Raw genomic sequence first — 21,414 nt, forward strand, 5'->3', positions numbered from 1 at the left:
TCCTGATAAATACAAATACACTTGAGAGAGATGGTGAAGATGATAGTTCTTTTAAAAGACAAGTATGTTACATCGACCAGAAGGCAGGACAAAAGCCAAAGGAAATGCTAAGGTATGCTGCTAGTCACAATCCTAGAAGAGCAGGGTCCTCCTCATCCTAGAAAGGAACAATGTGTGCTCCTCACCTCATGAAGAAACATACTGAAAAATGGAATACATCAAATCTGAGGGTGGCAACAGATTTAACAAATTAACAAATTCAATAACAAATTTATGAATTAACAAAGGTAACAAATTAACTCCATAAATTAACTGGTGTTAATTTGTTCATTTCTCCTCCATTCTCATAATTCTTGTGCTTTCAATTATGGCATGGAAAGACTCCACCTTTAAAAATTCATGTTGAGGTCTGAATTATGCCCTTACTCTAGCTACACTGTTTAAATTAAATAGATGTTTACTAGAATCCCCCCCCCTTTTTTTTGAACTTCAGGAAAAGAACGTCCAGCTGTTTGGACACAGAAAAGCTTTCTAACTGCCAATGTAATTCTACCAACGTAATTTGGAAGGGAACAGAGCTAAAACTCCAATACTGTATCTTTATCTACCTGCCTTTTATTTCTGTGAGAAGCTTTACTCTGAAACTCAAGCATCTATTATTGAAAGATTCTGAAAAATGATGCAAAAGTAGGTGTTATGTTGACCTAACCCTTTTTACCACTTAGTAGAAATAAACAAAATAATTTCTCACTGTTGAATTCACATGAATAGTGTCTAAAAATACAGACTAAAAAAAAACACAACAAACAGAACAAGAAATTACTAATTACTCTAGGCCTACTAAAGCAAAACTCTTCCTTGTAGTATTAAATACACTTATCTGGAATTGCATGCCTTTAAGGTTGTGATTATGTTTAACATTGTTGTTGTTTTAATAATACTACGAGGAAAAATTATGTACTTTATGATGGTTTGACATTATAAATCAGCGACAAGGTTTTGTCACATCAACATAATTCTACTTTTACTGCCAAGTTATTTTGAAGACAGAACATACTTCCTGAAAAGAAAACTTACTTCAAGAATGATCACAACTTTTATTGAAGGGTTACAGCGCCTTATACATAGAACTTCGTTTAATTCTTAGAGGAATTCTATCAGTAAGTCCTATTATTATCCTTATTTTACCGATAAAGAAACGGAGGCTTAGAGAGACTAGGGAATTTGCCAAATGTGACAGAGCCACAGAGTGGCAGGACCACGACCAAACCCAGGTCACCTGACCTGGAAATCACCAGCTCCCCAACATGGAAGAGTCAGGCCTGGTTCTGCACATTTATCTAAAAAGAGCACGCGTTTTCTCTGCTTGGCTACAAAACAATTAAAAGTCAAGAAAATCTGACAGCCAATCCACTCTTTCACGTGGAGAAGTTACTGAAACTCTCTTTTGACTATTTTTAATGCATAAAGATTTTGGCTGAATTATTTTTGTTTTTCTGGAAGAAAATGACGTCGCCGCACGGGCATTATGCACGGCCAAGTGTGAGGAGTCTACTGCGGCTGCAACAAGCCTTGATCCACGTCCCCATCCGCGTCTCGGTGACAGAAAAATTCCGCTTTCTCTAGGACTCTTACCTCGGTGACTCGATTATCTCCAGTTTTCCTCCTTTATGTGAAAAGGGATGTAAGATATTAAACACAAAACAAGATGCTGTATTTGCCACCACTTCAGGGGGCCCCATGACCGTGGTCTTCTAGTCTGAAGAGTGTGCAGTGTTCAGACACGGAACATGCATTTCAGGAATAAAGGAATCAATACTGACGTTCGTCTCAGAAACCCTTGGGGTTTTTTTGTTTGTTTGTTTTTTGTTTGTTTTTTGGTTTTGTTTTTGGGGGATGTTGTTGTTGTTGTTTTGTTTTGCTTTTGCGAAGGGCGGCTGTGTACAATTCGCTTTTACCACGACCGTACACTTCCTGGACTTTTCACGCCGGCGCCGTCTACGCCGCCCGCAGCGCGCCCGCAGCGCCGGTGGAAGCGGCCGGGCCGAGGCCGGCCGGGAGCGGGTCCGTCGCGTTCGCTGCCGCTCGCACGTGAGCGGGGCGCGGCGGAGAGCGACGACCCGCGACCACCCGGCCGACGCGCTCAGCCACGCCGTGATTCATCCCGCTCCGCGGAGCAAGCGCCCAGCGAAGCGAGAGAAGCCGTGAAGCGGTTTTAAGTGCAGGTTCCGGCGAGGCCGCCGAGGCCGGCAAAGGTCCCACCAACAGGACTCAACCAAGTTTAGAGAACGCGGTTCCACAGGCGACGGAACGCCGCTCGCCAGGCCGGGAGAGCCGGGAGGGCTCCCGCCGCCGCCCGACCCGGCCGCGCCCCCGCCGCGCCTCGGACGCTCCTCCCGCCCGCCCGCGAGAGCCCCGAGCAACTCACCTCGGAAACTCAGGGCGCGGGGCTCTGTGCCTCGGGCGGGGCCCGCTCCCCGCCGCCCCCGCTTCGCGTCGCTCCGCCCGCGGGTTGCCGGCCCCACGACGCCGCGCATTCCCGGCCCGGCTGCGCTCGCGGGCCGCATCCCCGGCCGTCGCACCTGCTCCTCGGCCGCGTCATCCGCTGCCGCGCGCGCCCACGCGCTCCCACGCGCTCCCCCCACGCAGGCGCGCGCTGCTGCCGCCTCACGGGAGGGGCCGCCCGCCGACGGAAGCCCCCGCCCGCTCGCCCCCGGACAGAGCCCCGCCGGAGCGACTCTGGTCGGAACCCGGGACCGGCGGAGGCGACCGCGGCGCGCTTACCTCCAGCCGCGAACGCGAGCCCGGCTGCCGCTCTGACGCCCCGTCTACGCCCAGCCCCGGGCCCACGGGGCTCTGCCGCTGTCCGGCGAGGACGCCCGGCCCGGGACGGACCCCCGCCCGTCCCCTGCAGCAGCTTCCGCGGGAGCCGGGGCAGCGCGCGCGCGTGATTCAGCGCTTTTTCGCGGCGCGGTTACCACGGCGACGCGCGCGCACGCGCCCCTGGGAGGGGCGGGCCGCGGTCCCTGCCCAGCTGCCGCCACCCAGGTGCCCGCGACTTTGCACAAGGCGTTCTGTATGCCCACCTCCTCTCCTTCGCCAACCCCTTCCCTGTCGCCATGATCCTAGACGGCCCCGGGGGATGAGCCCCCTTTCATATGCCCGGGTCAGAGTGGCTCAAGGAAGCCAAGAGCACACCACCTGGGTTAAAGACCCTTTAAGAATGTGTCCCCTGAAGGGAAGGTACCCCACATGCACAGGTCCCACTCCTCCGGCGGGAGCCTCTTTGGGCCCTACTATGTCTTGAGCATGTGATACTTTCTGATTTAGGTTCGCGGGTGCTGGGAGGGGCCCGGTCAACTCCACGCATTCTAAGTTAATTAGGTGCCCACCGTGTTTAGGCTACATTTGCGTTTACGGGAAGGTGATGATCGGAATCGCAGAAAATTCACGAGGAAGAAGACCCTTTCTTGCATTTATTCTGTTTTTGTACAATAAAGATGCTCAAATGTCTAGGTAGGGTAACACTGGATTCTGTGAAGGTCTTGGGATCAGAAATTGGTCCCTGTTGGTTACTGTTTCAGAGGCAGATTGGAAAAGAAGGGGGGTTAAATAGAGATTGGAAAAAGAAGCCAGCGCGTTCCTCGAGCATTCATTCCTAGCACATTAGCAAGGCTGGGGGACATAGGGCAATGAGTCACGCAGACCCCACAAGCAAGCCCCTCCTAGGCTTCTCGATGGGGGCGGATAGGCCTTGGACGACTTACATAACTCTGCTAAACTTCGGTTTCCTCAGTTACACAGTGGAGATAATTGCACTCATTTAGGACCACTGTGGGAATTCAATAATGCACGCTGCAAGAGAAAGCTATCCAGGACTGAAAGAATGAAAATCAGATTGGACCAAAAATTAAAAAAGCAATCGTGCCATTGACCAGGCTGGGAAGACACAGATAAAGCCAGAGCAAAGTTAAGAGGAAATATGGTCTCTCCGAAAGTCATGCAATCAGGATGACTTCCCCAGATGTCAGAAGAACCTTAAGAAACTCACCTCCTATGTCATTTATGTCACCCCATAAATGACATAACAATCCTCTCTGTAAATGACTTGCTTTCTTACCCCAGACACCACCTGTTTTGCAACCCACGCACACTGGTTACTACACTCTCTTCTGCTCACGAAAGAACCCAATCTCTAGTTAACCCCCTTTCTTTTCCAATCTGCCTCTGAAACAGTAACCAACAGGGACCGATTTCTGATACCAAGACCCTTCACAGAATCCACACCTGGGAACCCACTTCAATGGGAACCCACACCTTACGCCCTTTCTCCTCTCACCTGACATTCCACAATACCCTGAGTGCCCTCTCACTGTGCCAATAATCTGACTGAGCCAACAGGCTTGTTCCCAAAGATCTTTAATATGCATGGGTTTAGCCCAGAACGTTCAACTTTTAACATCTTTTAAGTCAGTGCCATTATAATGAATACCTGTTTTGATACATATGTAAATTTAGAATCTATTTTGGCACTGCATAAAAACGTTAGTGGGCCTCCCCAGGACACTAATGTTAGGATACTATCCTTCACTTCTCTTCAGCATTTAATGGCATCTATTGAGGTCTGGCTACATGTCAGAGACTATAATAAATATTAAGGGTAAAAGTATGTTTCCTTAGTATAGCTCTTCTACTTCATCTGCTCTTGTTTATATGCTGTTGGATGGAACATTTGTCTAACAGACTGTACAAAGACCGGAATTACCAAGGTCTAGCAAGCTTCAAGTATATTCGACATCGGTGGCAATGGTGGTGTTTAGTCTATTGAAATAAATACAAGATTCTGAGTTGGCATTTCCCCAAGGGAAGTAAGGTACTCAGAGCTAGTATTCTGGAAAAATTCGAGAGCCAAAGTAAAAAAATTCAAGATATTGCTAATAAATAGGTTCTTAATTCTTGCATTCGTTGGGAATTGTTTAAGGGTGCCTGGGTGGCTCCGTCTGTGAAGTGTCCCACTCTTGCTCTCATGCCAGGTCTCCATCTCAGGGCTGGGAATTCAAGTCCTTCATGCAACTCCAAGCTGGGCGTGGAGCCTACTTAAAAAAGAAAATTAACTTGTGGGTCCCCTGGCAGGCTGTCAGAGGAATGTGCGACTCTTGATCTTGGGATTGTGAGTTCAAGCTCCACACTGGATGTAGAGATTGTTTAAAAATAAATAAGTAAACTTTTAAAGAAAGTTTTCAATTAGCAATAATCACGCCTCGGATAAACCTCATTGGCTACGATACTGCTGATTTAATTGTTCCCATTCACATCAGTTAAAACTGATTTCTTTAGACATCGGGGTGTCTCAGTTGGTTGCCTTCCACTTCGGCATCTGCTTTCCACTCGGGTCATGGTCCTGGGATTGAGTCCTGAATTGTGCACCCCACTCAGTGCGGAGCCTGCTTCTCCCTCTACCGCTTCCCACTGCTTAAGCTTGCTCTCTCAAATAAAATCTTAAATAAAAAACCAAACCTGATTTCTTAGATTTTGCTATTATAAACAGTAAGCAGGAAGTTACTTCACTTGAATGCTTTGAGTCATAGAAAAGAAATGATGCTTTTGGTGTACCTGGGTGGCTCAATGAGTTAAGCATCTGCCTTCAGCTCAGGTCATAATCCTAGGGTCCTGGAATCAAGCCCCGCATCAGGCTCCCTGCTTAGTGGGAGCCTGCTTCTCCCTCTCCTCCCTGCTTGTGCTCTCTCTCACTATCTCTCTCTCTCAAATAAGTAAATAAAATCTTAAAAAAGAAATGATGCTCCGGGGCGCCTGGGTAGCTCAGTGGGTTAAGCCGCTGCCTTCGGCTCAGGTCATGATCTCAGAGTCCTGGGATCGAGTCCCGCATCGGGCTCTCTGCTCAGCGGGGAGCCTGCTTCCTCCTCTCTGCCTGCCTCTCTGCCTGCTTGTGATCTCTCTCTGTCAAATAAATAAATAAAATCTTAAAAAAAAAAAAAAGAAATGATGCTCCTTTCAAAGTTTTCAAACAATAATCACTTAATCTAATACACAGTACTATATATTCTATTTTTTATAATTAGCCTTTCACTCAATTTTTTTTGTAATATAATGTAAGGTGTGTTCTTTCAACAATTATTCTTCCAAGTGAATAAATAATTTATGCCAAAAACATCCTTTTCCTATATAAATTAACCATTGCCTCCATAATGTAGGCTAAGATATTAGCATTCTCATTTAAAATGATTAAATAAGTATATACAAATCTCCTTTCCATTGTGACTACAAAGGGATTATATATAAATTCGGCTTATCTTTTTTTTTAGTGTCTTAGCTGTTAATTTTGACATCCCTGATGAAAATGAGGCTCTGTCACTTCTCATTCTAATTATTCTCCCCAGTTTTCCTTTTTTTATACTGAGGATATCAATGTATGCTTGGTAGTTCTTGGTGGGTTGAGAAGCTTCATAGAAGCTGTTTTCTTCCACACAAAAGTGAGTCAGAGCAGTGGACCAGAAACAAGAAGCAGGTAAAAACTTCAATCCCATTGTGGGCATAAAAGCGTACTAAAACCAACTATAAACAAGTAAAATTCTTTATTTAAAGTACATTCCTTTTACGAGGGAAAAAAATTTCCTTAAAGCACACTGAAATGTGCTCCTTATCCCTCTCCTGTAAAATAATTCAACTGTGTAAGAAGTAAGTCTAAAAGGCTATTCCTCTTTAAACATTTATTTTCTGTTAGGAAAAAAGTCCAATGCAGCTATAACACCAACTTTAATCATTATCAAGCCTGATTTTGGCAAAATGAAGAGCAACATGTTGACAAACATGAACTTTAAATAGTGAAGGCATTTCAAATCAGAAGATTTCATTTACAGCTTACCGCTCATGTGCTGTTAGCTGACAAAAATGAAGTCTGCTATAGGATAGTTGCCACCTACTTAAATGCACATAATCATGGCTTTTTCACTTAAGATTATCTGAATTGGAAGATCCAATCCTCCAAGCACAATATCATCTTATTTTTAAAGATTTACTTAGATATAAACTATTTGGTGCCTGATTTTAAAAATAGAATATAAAGGCTAGCCCAGAGACAACGTGGCCCTGCTCGAGAACCAGCTGGCAGCTCTGGGCAGTATCAGAAGCTCTGATGGTCTTGGCGGCCTTTATGAAGAAGTCTCATATTCTGTACACTTTAGTTTAAATCAACATCAATATTTAGCTCTGAAATTTGAGGATGCATTCCACAAAATAAGAATCGCAGTAATATTTTCTTCTGTTACAATGACATAGTATATTAATTCCTCCATATAACCTACCTTTCCAGACAGGTAGAAATTACATTTGCAAAAATCCAGAACAGAATTACTCAGAAGGCAGAAAACTCTTATTTGGAAAGCATTTCACAAGATCACATCTAAGTTGCACAGAAGCCCCCAGTGATCACTAGGAAATCTACCACAGTCCAGTTTTTCCAATCCAAGGAGGTCCAAACTTTGGGGAACAATATGGCCACTTTCGGCTGCTGTCCTGAAAAATATTCGATCAAAACGAAGCTTACAGGCAGCAGATATTCCAAGGTTAGAGTTCATTTGTGTATCCCATGTATACTGGCAATGCTTAGGTTTGCCCAAGAACTCCCAGACATCCAAAATGTTGCTGGGTAAACCACCACACTTAGTGACCTGAAAAGAAAAAGAAAACTTTTAGTCCTTTTTCTCCTAACAGAAAAAAGTTTCAGTATTATGTCTAAGTGCAACATTTCAAATCAGAATGTCACAAATTAATGTACCAATGCGAGATTATGTATTAACATTAAATATATTATAAAAAGGATTTTGGTGTATGGTAGGTAATATAAAAGTACTGTAAGTAGGTAACATAAAAGTATCTAAACAGCCAGAGAGGTCTGGAACTTGTCCTTCTCTTCTGCCATAAACAGATTCCTAACTCTGGGTAGTAGATAAAACTTAGAAGGCTGAAAATCTGCAGCTTCTATTATTGCTATTCGTTTTTTAAAAATGAATCCAAGTGAAAGGTAGGCAAAACTATTACTCTACTTTAGTCTATAAATGTAGACGTACAGCATTTCTATGATCAAATAAGATTAACTGCCTTCAGAGTTTCATTTGAAATTTACTATCAAATCTTCCTTCTCCCTCTTCACACTCCAGGATTTTAACACCATTTTATTGTGGTATAATACAGGCATACCTCCTCTTACTGCACTCCACAGACATTGTGTTTTTCACAAGCTGGAGGTCTGTGACAACGCCGCACTGAGCAAGTCTACTGGTGCCATCGCTCCGACAGTATCTGCTCACTTTGTGTCTCTGTGTCCCATTTCGGTAACCCTTATATTTCAAACTATCTTACTATTTCTGTATTCATTACAGTCATCTGTGATCAGGATCTTTGGTGCTACTATTGTACTTGTGTCCAAGTGATAGTGAACTTAATAAATGTATGTTCTGACTGCTCCACACACCAGCCTTTCCCCCCTCTCCTCCCTACCATAGGTCTCCCTAACCCAAGACACAATATTGAAATTGAGTCACTTGTCTCCCACTTTAAATTGAAAGCTGGAAATGATCCAGCTTAGAGAGGAACGTGTATCTAAAGCCAAGATAGGCCAAATTGTGAATACAAAGGCAAAGTTCTGGAAGGAAATTAAAGGTGTCACTCCAGTGAACACATGAATGATAGTGACACAGCATTACTGTTGATATGGAGAGTCAGAAGGACCTAGATCCGGGATCACACCAGCCACACATTCCCTTAGGTCAAAGCCTAATCCAGAACCAGGCTCTAATTCAATTCTATGAAGGCTGAGAGAGGTGAGGAAGCCGCAGAAGGAAAATCTGAAGCCAGGAGAGGTTGGTTCATGAGGCTTAAGAAACCATCCCTATAACACGAAGTACAAGGCAAAGCAGCAGGTGCTGATGGAGAAGCCGCAGCAAGTTCTCCAGAAGATGGAGCTGACAGGGTTAACAAAGGTGGCTGCAGGAAACAACTGGTTTCCAATGTAGATGAGGCAGCTTTTCTCTTGGGAGATGCCATTTAAGGCTTTCCAGCTAGAGAGAAGTCAGTGCCTGGCTTTAGAGCTTCAAAGGGCAGGCTGGCTCTCTTGTTAGGGGCCAATGCAGCTGCTGACTTTCAAGTTGAAAGGGCTCTCCTAGGGCCCTTAAGAATGATGCTAACTCTGTATGAAATTGTTGAACCACTGTCTTTTATACCTGAAACTCATGTAACACTGTATGTTAACTATACTGGAATTAAAATAAAAGCTTAATAATAAAAAAGGATGATGCTGAATCTTTTTTTTTTTTTTTAAGATTTATCTGAGAGAGAGAATGAGCAAGACAGAGCGAGCAGAGAGAGAGAGAGACTGAAAGAGAAACAGACTCCCCACTGAGCACAGAGCTTGATGCGGGGCTCGATCCCAGGACCCTGAGATCATGACCTGAGCCGAAGGCAGACACTTACCTAACTGAACCACCCAGGTGCCCCTAAATCTACCGTGTTCTATATGTGGAACAACAAAGCCTGATGACAGCTCATCTGTTTAAAATATGACTGATTATTTTAGGGCCACTGTTGAGACCTACTGCTCAGGAAGACAAAACAAAACAAAACAAAAAACTCCTTTCGAAATGTTACTGCTCACTGACTATGCACCTGGTCAATGCACCCACGAGCTAGTGTAGATGGATAAGGAGATGTTGTCTTTGCGCCCGCTGACAAAACATCCACTACGCAGCCCAGGAAGCAAGGAGTCATTTCCGCTTTCAAGTCTTACTATTTAAAAAGCACATTTCATAATACAGCTGCCATTTATAGTGATTCTTCTGATGGAAGAATAATTCTGGGTAAAAATGTTAAAAAGCCTAGAAAGGATTCAACATACTAGATGTCATTCAGAACATTCATGATTCATGGGAAGTGGTCAAAATACCACATTAGCAGGAGCTTGGAAGGTGACTCCCAACCCTCAAGGATGACTTCGAGGGGTTCAGGACTTCAGCAGAGGAAGTCACTGCACATGTGTAGAAACAGCAAGAAAATTAGAAGTAGAGCTACAATCTGATGGTAAAACTTGAAATGATTAAGAGTTGATTCTTTTTTTTTTTTAAAGATTTATTCATTTGACAGATAGGGATCACAAGTAGGCAGACAGAGAGGAAGGGAAGCAGGCGCCCCACTGAGCACAGAGCCCAATGTAGGGCTCAATCCCAGGACCCTGGAATCATCACCTGAGCCGAAGGCAGAGGCTTTAACCCACTGAGCCACCCAGGTGCCCCAAGAGTTGATTCTTACAGATGACCAAAGAAAGTGGTTTCTTGAGATGGAATCTACTCCTGGTGAAAACTGCTGAAATGACAACAAAGGATTTGGAATGTTATGTAGACTTAATTGATAAAGCAGGGCAGGGTTTGCAAGAATTGACTCCAATTTTGAAAGAAGTTCTACTGTGTGTAAAATGGTATCAAAAGGCATTGCCCCTTGGGGCGCCTGGGTGGCTCAGTGGGTTAAGCCGCTGCCTTCGGCTCAGGTCATGATCTCAGGGTCCTGGGATCGAGTCCCGCATCGGGCTCTCTGCTCAGCAGGGAGCCTGCTTCCCTCTCTCTCTCTCTGCCTGCCTCTCTGCCTACTTGTGATCTCTGTCTGTCAAATAAACAAATAAAATCTTTAAAAAAAAAAAAAAGGCATTGCCCCGCACAGAGAAGTAATGAAAGCAAGAGTCAATCACAGAAATGGCTACAGCCCTCCCACTCTTCAGCAACCACCACCCTAATCAGCCAGCAGCCATCAACATCAAGGCAAGACCCTCTACCAGCAAAAAAGTTCATGACTTGCTGACAACTCAGATGATGGTTATCATTTTTAGCAATAAAGTATTTTTATTAAGGTATATATACTGCTTTTTAGACATAATGCCCGTGAATACTTTGTAACAGACTCCAGTAGGATGAGCATAATTTTATATGCAACAGAAAACTAAAAAATTCGTTTGTTTTACTATAGTATGCACTTCATTACGGTAGTCTAGAACCGAACCTGCAGTACTTCCTCAACATAAAAGTTAGCACATTTCTATGGCACTCAGTACATCCACGTAACTGTGCAACTATCACCACCGTCCATTTCTAGAACCTTTCCATTTTCCCAACTCAAACTGTACCCAGTAAATGCTAACTACCCATTCTATCCTCCCCGCCCACGGTAACCACAATTATACTCTGTCTGTATGAATTTGACTACTTTAGGAAACTCATATGAGAAGTCATAAAAAATTTGTCCTTTTGTAATTGGCTTATTTCATTTAGCATACTGTCCAGGGTCTGTCCGTACGGGAGCGTGTTGTCAGTGTTTCCTTCCTGTTTAAGGCTGAATGATATTCCATCGCATGAACACAGTTTGTTTATCCATCCGTCAATGGTCCCTTTGGTCGCTACCATGTTTTAGTTACTGTGACTAATGCTGCTGCTTTGAACACAGGCGTGCAGACACCTCTTCGAGACCCTGCTTTTGTTTTTGGTACATACCCAAAGTGGAACTGTTGGACCATATGGAAACTGTTTGTTTTTGGAGGAATCACATCATTTTCCATGGCACCGATGCCACTTGATAGTCCCATCAGCACTACACAAGGGTTCTAATCCAAATCCTCGCCAACACTTGTTCTTTTCTGGCATTCTCCTAATACTCATGCTAACCGATGTAATACCTCATGATGGCTTTGATTTCCATGTCTCTAATGACTAGTGACGTTGAGCATCTTCTCTTGTACTTGCTGGCCATCTGTATATCTTCTTTGGAAAAATGTCTGCTTAAGTCTTTTCCTCATTTTAAAATCAGGTTGTTTCTTTTTTGTAGAAATTCTTCATATAACATCAATATCATATTAATTATATTATTGTTACTCACTTGTCATCTGTAGGATTTACAAAAATTTTTTCCATCCCGTGGACTGCCTTTTCATTCTGTGATCGTATCCTCTGATGCACAAAAGTTTTTCATTGTGATAAAGTTCATCTCATCTCTTTTCTTTTGTTGTCGTGCTTTTGGTGTCATAGCCAAGAAGTTGACAAATCCTAAGTCATGAAGCTTTTCCCCTTTGTTTTCTTCTAAGAGTTTTATAGTTTTAGCTCTTACTTACAGGTCATTGATCTATTCTGAATACATTTTTTTTTAAGATTTTATTTATTTATTTGGCAGACAGAGATCACAAGTAGGCAGAGAGGCAGGCAGAGAGAGAGGGAGAAGCAGGCTCCCCGCTGAGCAGAAAGCCTGATGTGGGGCTCAATCCCAGGACCCTGGAATCATGACCTGAGCTGAAGGCAGAGGTTTTAAGCCACTGAGCCACCCAGGCGCCCCTGAATACATTTTTATATAGGATATAAGGCAAAAATGCACCTTTGGTTTGTTTGTTTGTTTTTTGCATGTGGATATTGAGTTTTCCCAGTCATGTGTTGAAAAACAGGATTTTTCTTTTAAGCAGGTCGGTTAGCCAACCAGGTACCACAAAACAGCTACCATGAAGTCACTGATTTGCAAACAGTCCAAGAGTCAGACTTTTTTAGAAATGATCTGTGTGCAAGAGCACAAGATCACAAAGAAGCAGCATTTAGGGTGCCGCCTTCACTTCGGAAGTCCCACCAGGCTTCCTTTTCATTTCACTTCTTTCTCTACTCTTGGAGTTCATGGCAATGAAATGAATGTTTCAATTCCCTTCTAATCTGATTTGAGTTCAACCAGAGATGGGGGAAAAAGCAAGGCCAGCTTACCACTTAATATGATCTAAGTCTACAGAGGTCCTAAAAAAATCCCAGTATGTCTCAAATGAACTAAGGAGAAAGAGACTTTGTCCTGGAGATGGTAGTACCAGGAAAGGGGGGTTTAAAAAAAAGCAGATAAAAGAAAACTCAGAAGAGAGGTAGGAAAAATTATGATACCCAAATCTTTCTGTTCTCCTTACCTTCCAACTCGAGATACTGCAAAAAAACTTAAATCTTTCCTTAACTCTCTATTGTTTTCTCTATACCCCTCTTTTTAATCAACACATACCATTTTGTGTTGTCTGTTTCAGATGTAGTAATTCTGTTTTCCCCCAGTAGTGTCAGAGCTCCTCCTGCTTCCACTTGCCCAGTGCCAAGCCTACTGCACAGGCCAAGTACTTACTGAATTGCATCCCCAAGATTGCTTACACATTGTAACAGTTTTGGTCAAAAGAAACCTAAATTAGTTTCCACAGCAATAATCTGCCCACAAGCAAAAAACTGGCTTTGTCACTCACTTCGTGATCCCTTAAATTTGTATCTCCCGCAAATATAACTGTAGCTGACTCTGGAGCCTCTTGCATTTTCTTTAAAACCATTTTTAACTGATTCATTCGTTCCTTAGCATGCCCTCTGGTGCTCTCCAAATGAGAAGTCATAAGGCAAAGTTCATTTCCCGACACACTTGCCTGCAACAGGATAAATAATTATAGCTGTTAAAATTCACTACCACCAATGAGGAAATTTGATAACAGAATCAACCAATTGTTCAACTGATTGGTATATATTTACCAAAGCAGCACTATATAATCAGCACTGTGCTCATATTTCTAGGTCAAGGTGCAACATGCTACTCCTGCTCCCGAAGAAGACTATTTAGCAAGCACCCACTAATACTGCAAGACCTACCTCAAATGTCACCTTCACTCGAGTCCTTCCCCAATGTCCCCAGGCAATCAGCGGCTCCCTCCACAATATCCCTATAGCATACTGGAAAGACTACCTTTAAAGTGCCCTACACTGAACCATAGCATAATTATTTCTCTCCTACAAAGTCATGAGTCATTTTAAAGAGAAGATGGCTCTTTTATTTTCTGCTATTATCAAGAGCCTGGCACATAGGTACTCAAGAAAAGTCAGTTAAATGAATAACTGAGAATCATTTACCATTTTGCAGTTAAGATACTAACAATGCAGGATCTGTTAATTACTTAAACAGCCTGCAGAAACAAGTCCAAATTCCTTCACACTGGGGATTCATGACCTTCTATAATGTGGATCCTACCTATTTTACCAACTTCTTGTCACACTACTCCTTTTCATGCCCGCTACACCCAACTAAATGTGATGTTCCTTTATACTTGTATATGTCCTTTCTCACATATTTTTATATTATACACACACATTGCGCAATATGCAATTTGCCGAAGTTTGCTCATGGTGGTTCTACTGCATGGACTATTCTGTTCTTAATGCCTACATCTTGCATATTTTTCAGGGCTCAACTCAAATATAAATTCCCTCATGAAACTTTCACTAAGCAACCTAGCTAATCTCATTACAGGAAAAAAAATTATGTGACCGTGTATGGCAACAGCTGCTAACTGGACTACTGTGGTGATCATTTTTCAACATATACAGATATCCGATCATTGCACTGTACACCTGAAAGGATATACCTTTGTGCCAAATATGCCTCAATTAAAAGAAACAAAACAAAAAGCAATCTAGCTAAAAGTTATCTCTAAACTTCCACGGCACATCATCACACCTCCTCCAGGGGCATTTTATGCCTTTCCTTTATTTTAGTTACTATATACTACAATCTCTCCCTTGCTAATCTGTAAACTCTAGGAGAGGAAGATCTTTTGATTGATTCTTGTAAGCCTTACAGAGTATAACAGAGTATCATATGCAATATATTCGGGGGCGGAGAATCACTTTAGGAAGCAAATGTGAACTGTTGGTAGATTTTTGAATATTCTTAAGAAGGTATCTAACAGATCAGGATTATATGTTTACAAATTTGTATTTGTGTAAAAACTTAATTTACAATGTCCTTTAAGACTATTTAAAAGAATGTAGAAGAGATAAAATTTTCTCTAACGGCAATTAGGGAAAAAAAAAAGAAAAAGACGCCACAATGGAACTATAAGAAATAACTCATTGTTTAAAAAAAAAAAAGTAAATTCTAAAAAATTACTTACATACACACACAAAAGGTTTCTCATCATTTTTGTATTTGGAAAAGGGATAATCTCTTGGCTTTTAAATTTCACTCTCGATTTCTTCAACATTATAGCTGTGAAATATCCTTCTTCATTACCTTCAAATGTTTATGGGAAAGAATTTAGGCTGAGAAGTCAAAAGTGTAGTTTATCACAAAGTTCCCCTACTGAAGGTTTTATAAAAGGTACAGATACTTAAATGGATCTGAATCTTCAAAATAGGTGAAGATAGCCAACTGAGTCCCTATGTTTACCTCCCCCTCCTAAAATGTAGCTGGATGTATCAAAGAAATACAAAAATAAAAAAGAACTCACGTAAGGGCCAAAAATAGTTAATGATATCAAGTAAGAAAATCTGAGAAATGTCTGAGACACTGAGCCAAGCTAACATGCATTCACTTCTCACCCTGCAAGCATCAGAAAAACTATAGTAAATGAACAAAAAATTTAGAAAGGTATAAAATCATAATTAGAGAAAAGAATAGAAGTAGAGGGGCAGTGAATAAAAGCTTCCAGCTGTTTTCCAGAAAACAAAATAGCTGAAGAAGTGGAAAGTGGTTTACTGGAGCAGAGGGAAACCAGGAAAAGAGGAAAGGAGGAGAAAGAAGGAAACAAGGGAAGGAAAGGGAGGGCCAAGGAGGACCGCAGGTGGCTACAAAAATGATAGTCTGCAAGCAGGTGGGGGAGGGGGAGGGGGACAGAGAAGGAGGAAAGGAGAAAGGGAAAGAATTTTCCAGAACTGAAGGTCACAATCCTCCAGTAAAGTTCCTACCACATGTTCAGCACAATAAACGGGAGGGAAAAACAAAACAAACAAAAAAACCTGACACACACACACACACACACACACACACACTAAAATGAGGAAGGAAACCAAGTAGGAGGAATAGCATGGTATTCAGAAAACAAGAAATCTAAAACAGCAAAGAGTCAAAAAGAATCCCCAAGAGAATGCAGAAAAGTTGTCCTACAAAGAAAAAGAGATTACCTTCTCCTTAGCAACTGAGAATTTATTAATAAATCAAAATTAAAGTCACGTACTACGTAAAAGTGAAAGTCAAAGAAAACACAAGATTTAGCCAATGATTATGGAATGAAGCCAGGGTGTGGTACATTAAATGCACTCGGTAAAAACAAAATAGATGGAAGAGCCTTTTAAATAACTATCCAGGGTAAAAAGCTAGGAAAAAAACCCAAAATCAATTAAAAGAAATAAAGACAGACTTTCTGAAAAAGTATAACCAAAATGCAATTATCACACTTAAATTTTTAATAAATTAATTTTACCAAAAAACTACTCCAGGTCTCAAATTTTGACAACTTATATTTTCCTGAAAAACCATCCATTCCCAATACTTTTCCCATATATTAAGCTGAATAATATATGCTCTTATGGTTTTTCTATTATCCTGTATCTGGCTTACTTTTCTCAAACTTTTCTTATTTCTGCTTTTTCTTGTGTGTACTCGTATGGGCTAACCTTGATTTATCTCTTTCACTGACTGTTTTTCAAAGACAAAGATAGTAACAGGAAAATTGTTACCTGTAATCATCTCATAACTACTTGCTCTCTTCTTTAGGTAGCTACAATACGGGGGAATAACTTCCTGCAGAAATATCACATCTGGGCTGTACCTAATTCAAAACATCAATTTATAATAAATACCAAGTATACTATTTCATTTGCTGACACCTAGATTAGCAGAACACCACAACATAAAAGAAACATAAAGCTACTGCCCCCTAGGGCACCTTAACATTCAATGTTTATACTGATATTAGGTAACTGTAAAATGCGAAAGATCTGTGCTATTTAAAAATACCGTAAGAACAAATTCAGTTAGAAAAACATACGTCCTAACACTTTAAAGTAAGAAGAACTGGAATCCCTGACAACAGGAATCAGTATATGGAGAGCCTATGAGGGGCCTATACTACAGTAGATGCCTTCCAAGTTACGAATCCTCATGAAACAATTATCCATAAGGACACCGAGCTGCAGAGAACCCCGGTGGTTCACAGGGCACTACAGAAGGCCATACAGCTAGTACGTAGCAGATACAGACCATTCTGGTAATTTAATATTCAGAGCAGTAATTATATACAAAGTTTAAGTGAAACAGTACTAGAAGCCTTTTAACAAAAGTTAGTGTTCCCTCCCCACCTCATCTAGACTCTTGCTCTCAGAGGCAATCACTCTCCATTCTTTACGTTCTTCTGGAACTCAGGTCAGATTCCAAAACCCATAATCTCGACCATTGCCCTCTTTATAGATAGGTAAGCCACATAATCATGCCACCATTGAACCTAAGCAATAATACTTACAAAGTTAAATAGGAACACACCCCTCGAGCCCTCTCTTGCAGACTGTTTAGATCCAATCCATCAACATTCCAGGTAATGAAAGAGAACACGCTGCCGTCTTCTTGCTGAATCCCTTCAGATGTACTGGCTTTAGAACTAACGGAATCAGTTGTCTCTTCATTTGTTAGGTCAACACTGGCAAGATCACAATGAAACACAACTCTGCAAATTATCTATGAACTGATTAATTTTAAATTATTTTTTTCTATTTGTAGCCCTCATCTTGCGGAGAAAGAAATTTTGTAAACTATAACCTGAAATTAGACTACACAGTGTAAGATTTCCAAATTTGGATTCACTTTAAATCATACGTGAAATGTATGAAACACGTGAAATAAGATCTCACTGTAACAGCTGCGAATTCTTTACCAGTCCCCTCACTGGAAGGTGAGGTCTAACGCCTCTCCTCCCGGACTCTGCGCTTTACTGACACTTGACCAACAGAATACGGCGGAAAGGAAATCCTGGCACTTCTGAGGCTTGGTCATATGAAACTTTGCAGCTTTCACTCAAGCGTTTTTGACCACTCTCTCCCAGGAGATCACGTAAGAAGTCTGACTGCCTGACGCTACCATGCTGGAGAGGCCACACGCACAAGCCCCAGGCCACGGTCCTGACCTACCCCACACCATCCCCGCCAAGGCAGGTATTTGAGTGGAGGGAGAAACCATTATTAAAAGGTGACTGACAAGCAGTTATACACAACACATAAATTTAAGAAATAGGTTTTTATACTTATAACGTTAATACATTTAATGTAAATAATTTAACTTTTTAATTAAAAAGTTTATTGAGATATAACTGACATATAACATTATATTCATTCCAGGTGCACAATATAATGATTTCCTATTTGTATACACTGTAAAGTGATCACCATGATCAATCTAGTTAACTTATTAACTTCTTATCTGGAAATGATAACAAACTTTCAGTAAAACAGTATTAAGAATTCTTTTCACCATTCACCCACATAAATGTTAACATCTCACTTCCTTAACGTTTACCTGCTTTGCTCTTTTTATTCTGAGATGTTTGCAGAAATACCTTTGTATGTACCTCCTATAAACAAGGACAGGCTTACATGTATACCTAGCATTACTGCACATTAGAAAATTATCACTTAATACAACATTATCATATAATTTTAAGACTTACTCAAATTTTACCAATTGCGCTACTAACGTTCCAGTTTATAGTTCTGAGCTAGGGAACTCCTCCTTTTAGCCATTACTCAGCTGGATTCACATTTTTTCTGTGGGACTATTTCAAGGGATCCACTTCCTCTGTCTCAATGTCTTTTCTTTCTTTCTTTCTTTGTTTCTCTTTCTTTCTTTCTAAGATTTTATTTTTAAATATGCTCTATACCCAACATGGGGCTTAACTTACAACCCCAAGATCAAAGGTCACATGCTCTACCATCAAAAGTTGCATGTTCTACCAACTGAGCCAGCCAGGCACTCCCAGCATGTACTTTTTTTTTTTTTTTTTTTAAAGTAGGCCCCACACTCAAAATAGCGAGGGCTTAAACTCACCACCCTGAGATCAAGAGCCTCTGTTCCAATCTCTTTCCTGGTTACAATTTAGGTTTTAAGTGATGGAAATTAACTCAGGCTCCTATGTGCAAAATAGAGGCATTTAGAAGGCAACAGAAACATGTCACAGAGCCAGGTATGGGAATGCGGCTATCCTGGAGAAAATGCAACCGAGGCTTTCTCTTGATCTGACTCCACTGATTCAACTTCCCTGGGCTTCATTCTCCTTCTGCAGAGCACCATTCTCAGCTTCCCCACAAATACCAGGTTCATGTTACTGTTCCAGCTCCACAGGAAGATTCAGACTGAACTCGCTTCCTCCCAATCTGGAAATCCCAAGAGAGAGGATCTGACAGGCCAGCTTGAGCAAGGCGAATACCTCAACAGGTGAGGCAGAGCTCTGTCACCGTGGATGAGGGTACAACTCCCCCAATAACAGGCTAGTCAGGGAAAGGAGCAAAGAAATGATCTTATTACATCTGTACGGTGGTGCAGCTGAAGAGATCAAAGGGACAAGTGTCTTCACTATGAACAGTTAACTCTGCAGGCTGCCCATATATCCGGGAGAACTTTATATACATTTATTAAGAGCTTATTACACGCCAAATATTGTTCTAGACGTTGGGGACTTAATGTACAAAACACATACTAACTTTGCCAAAAGTAGTTTAGTGGGAGACAGAAAACATTAAACAGCAATTATAATATAAACAAAGTTACTGTGAGCGGCTCATGCAGGATGCTGCAAGATTACCCACAAGGGAAAACCTACCCAGACTGGAGAGATCAGGGAAAGCTTCTTGTTGATAAGTCATGACTAAGCTGGGCCTTAAGGTACATACTACTTAACATGGAAAGAGTCGAAAAAAAGGTTTTAGGCAAAGGTAATAAATGTGGGAAACAAAGGCGAAAGAAAAATTAAATTTCCTTACTACCTACAGCCCATTGACAAGTCCCTGAAGCAGAGTGCCCTTCCCCTGGGGACTCTGCTGCCTTAATGTTAATACTTTGCTAAGTCTTATTAGCCCAGCACCCAGGATCCTGTGAGTCCACTTCAACACAGAAAAACGCCCATGGGAACTTCCTCCATCTCTACCACTCTCTCCCAAGGTACATGTTGGCAATCATCCCCCAAGCATATGACCCACCGATGTCCATCTGAAGGGTCTCATGACGGAGTTTTTACTCAACAGTAGTAAGTGACCTTTTCCTAACAACAGCGAGCCCCCTCAAGGCCCTGGAAACCCTGCTTCCAAAGTACCTTAGAGACTCTAACCCCCTCCCAACTTGAAAGCCTGTAATGGGCCACTCCTCCCAATACAGCTCTTACAGCCCAGGGGTCCTCCTGTCCCCGTGCTTTAATCAAACCACATTATTTGCACCAAAGAGGTCTCAAGAATTCTTTCTGGGGCGCCCGAGTGGCTCAGTCAGTTACGGGGCTGCCTTCGGTTCAGGTCATGATCTCACGGTCCTGGGATCCGTCCCCGCACCTGGCTCTCGGCTCCGCCGAGTCGGCTTCTCCCTCCGCCCCTCCCACCGCTCAGGCGGGCGCGCTCTCGCTGTCTCTGAGATAAATCAAATCTTTAAAAAAGAAAAAAATCTTTCCCGGCCGTGGGCTCCAAACCCCAAACCTTTTCTACACCATTAAGTATCTTCACAAGGGACGCAAGGCAAGAGAGCACGCCCACTGGAGAGAGCGAAAGGCGGATGCCCGGTAACAACCTGTGGGGCAGGAAAGCGGGTGGGAGCGGACGAACCGGGAAAGATGGGCAGCGGTCGAGCCGCGGGGAGGTGGACGCATCCCGACCTCGGAGCAGCGCGGCAGCCCCCGCCCCCGCCGCCGGCAGGGCGTGCGAGAGCGACCCCCCACCCCCCCCAGGAAGCCGGAGTCTGCCAAGCCCAGAACTCTGCCTCCCCCACCCACTCCGAAGCGCTCACGTCCCGACCCCGACCCGCCCGAGGAGGGGCCCCGCCCGGCCCGCAGCGCACGTCGGGGAAGCCCCCAGCGCCGCGCCTCCGCCCGGCCCGCGCCTCCGCCCGGCCGCGCGCCCCCTCACCAGCACTCGGGCCCCGCCGCCGGGCCAGGGGGGCTCTCGGCGGCGCTGTCCTCCGCGGGCGGCTCGAAGAAGGAGTTCAGCGCTCTCTGGAAAACACACACAGTCGTGAGACCCGGGCGCGCCCCGGCCCGAGGCGAGGAGGAGGAAGAGAGCGCGACGAAACTTACTTCCATCTCCCAGTCGTTCTCCGCCAGGTAGCACTGAGCCAGGGCGGGGTCGCAGTTCGCGACCGAGGCAAACTCCACGCACAGAAGCCGCCGCTTCTTCACCTCGGGCTCGCCCTCGGCCCGCTCCGCCTCCGAGCCGCCCGGCCGCTCCATGGGCTCGCCCGGGGGCCCCCCGCGCCCCCCCCCCGCAGCGACGGAGCGCCGAAGCCCGGATCTGCGCAGGCGCCCGCCGTCCCGGCGCGCCCACCTCCACCACCCGGGCGGAAACGCGCTCCTCCCTC

General features: G+C 43.4%; 2 protein-coding genes and 1 non-coding gene across 7 annotated transcripts in view; all 3 read right to left on the reverse strand.

Moving 5' to 3' along the window:
* The window catches only part of KIAA0319 (KIAA0319 ortholog), a 95,260-nt gene extending 92,452 nt beyond the window's left edge, over positions 1–2,808 (reverse strand). Inside the window, exon 1 of one of the 2 annotated variants that reach the window (XM_032341234.1) lies at positions 2,785–2,808. The gene's annotated coding sequence lies outside the window, so the exon portion shown is untranslated. Of the gene's footprint in view, positions 1–2,428; positions 2,635–2,784 lie in introns of those variants that run through there. The other variant, XM_032341232.1, reaches the window with a different exon arrangement.
* Positions 2,809–5,159: 2,351 nt separating this feature from the next.
* LOC116589523 lies at positions 5,160–5,295 on the reverse strand. Its single transcript, XR_004285305.1, has one exon. It is a non-coding gene; the product is annotated as a U4 spliceosomal RNA (small nuclear RNA).
* Positions 5,296–6,578: 1,283 nt separating this feature from the next.
* TDP2 (tyrosyl-DNA phosphodiesterase 2) lies at positions 6,579–21,396 on the reverse strand. 4 transcript variants are annotated; one of them, XM_032341249.1, is made up of 8 exons: positions 21,134–21,386; positions 20,967–21,052; positions 17,336–17,509; positions 16,554–16,645; positions 14,990–15,108; positions 13,301–13,471; positions 7,402–7,688; positions 6,579–7,354 (listed from the first exon to the last, which is right to left on the reverse strand). In XM_032341249.1, exons 1-7 carry the CDS (start codon positions 21,284–21,286, stop codon positions 7,407–7,409), a joined length of 1,077 nt encoding a protein of 358 aa, XP_032197140.1. In that variant the 5' UTR covers positions 21,287–21,386; the 3' UTR covers positions 6,579–7,354; positions 7,402–7,406. The 4 variants fall into 4 exon arrangements, with proteins under 4 accessions (XP_032197140.1, XP_032197138.1, XP_032197141.1 ...); XM_032341247.1 differs by having other exon boundaries at positions 6,579–7,688; XM_032341250.1 differs by lacking the exon at positions 13,301–13,471 and having other exon boundaries at positions 6,579–7,688; positions 21,134–21,390.
* Between the last annotated feature and the right edge of the window lie 18 nt (positions 21,397–21,414).

Source organism: Mustela erminea, chromosome 4 (genome assembly GCF_009829155.1).
Source record: "Mustela erminea isolate mMusErm1 chromosome 4, mMusErm1.Pri, whole genome shotgun sequence".
NCBI classification, from domain to species: Eukaryota; Metazoa; Chordata; class Mammalia; order Carnivora; family Mustelidae; genus Mustela; species Mustela erminea.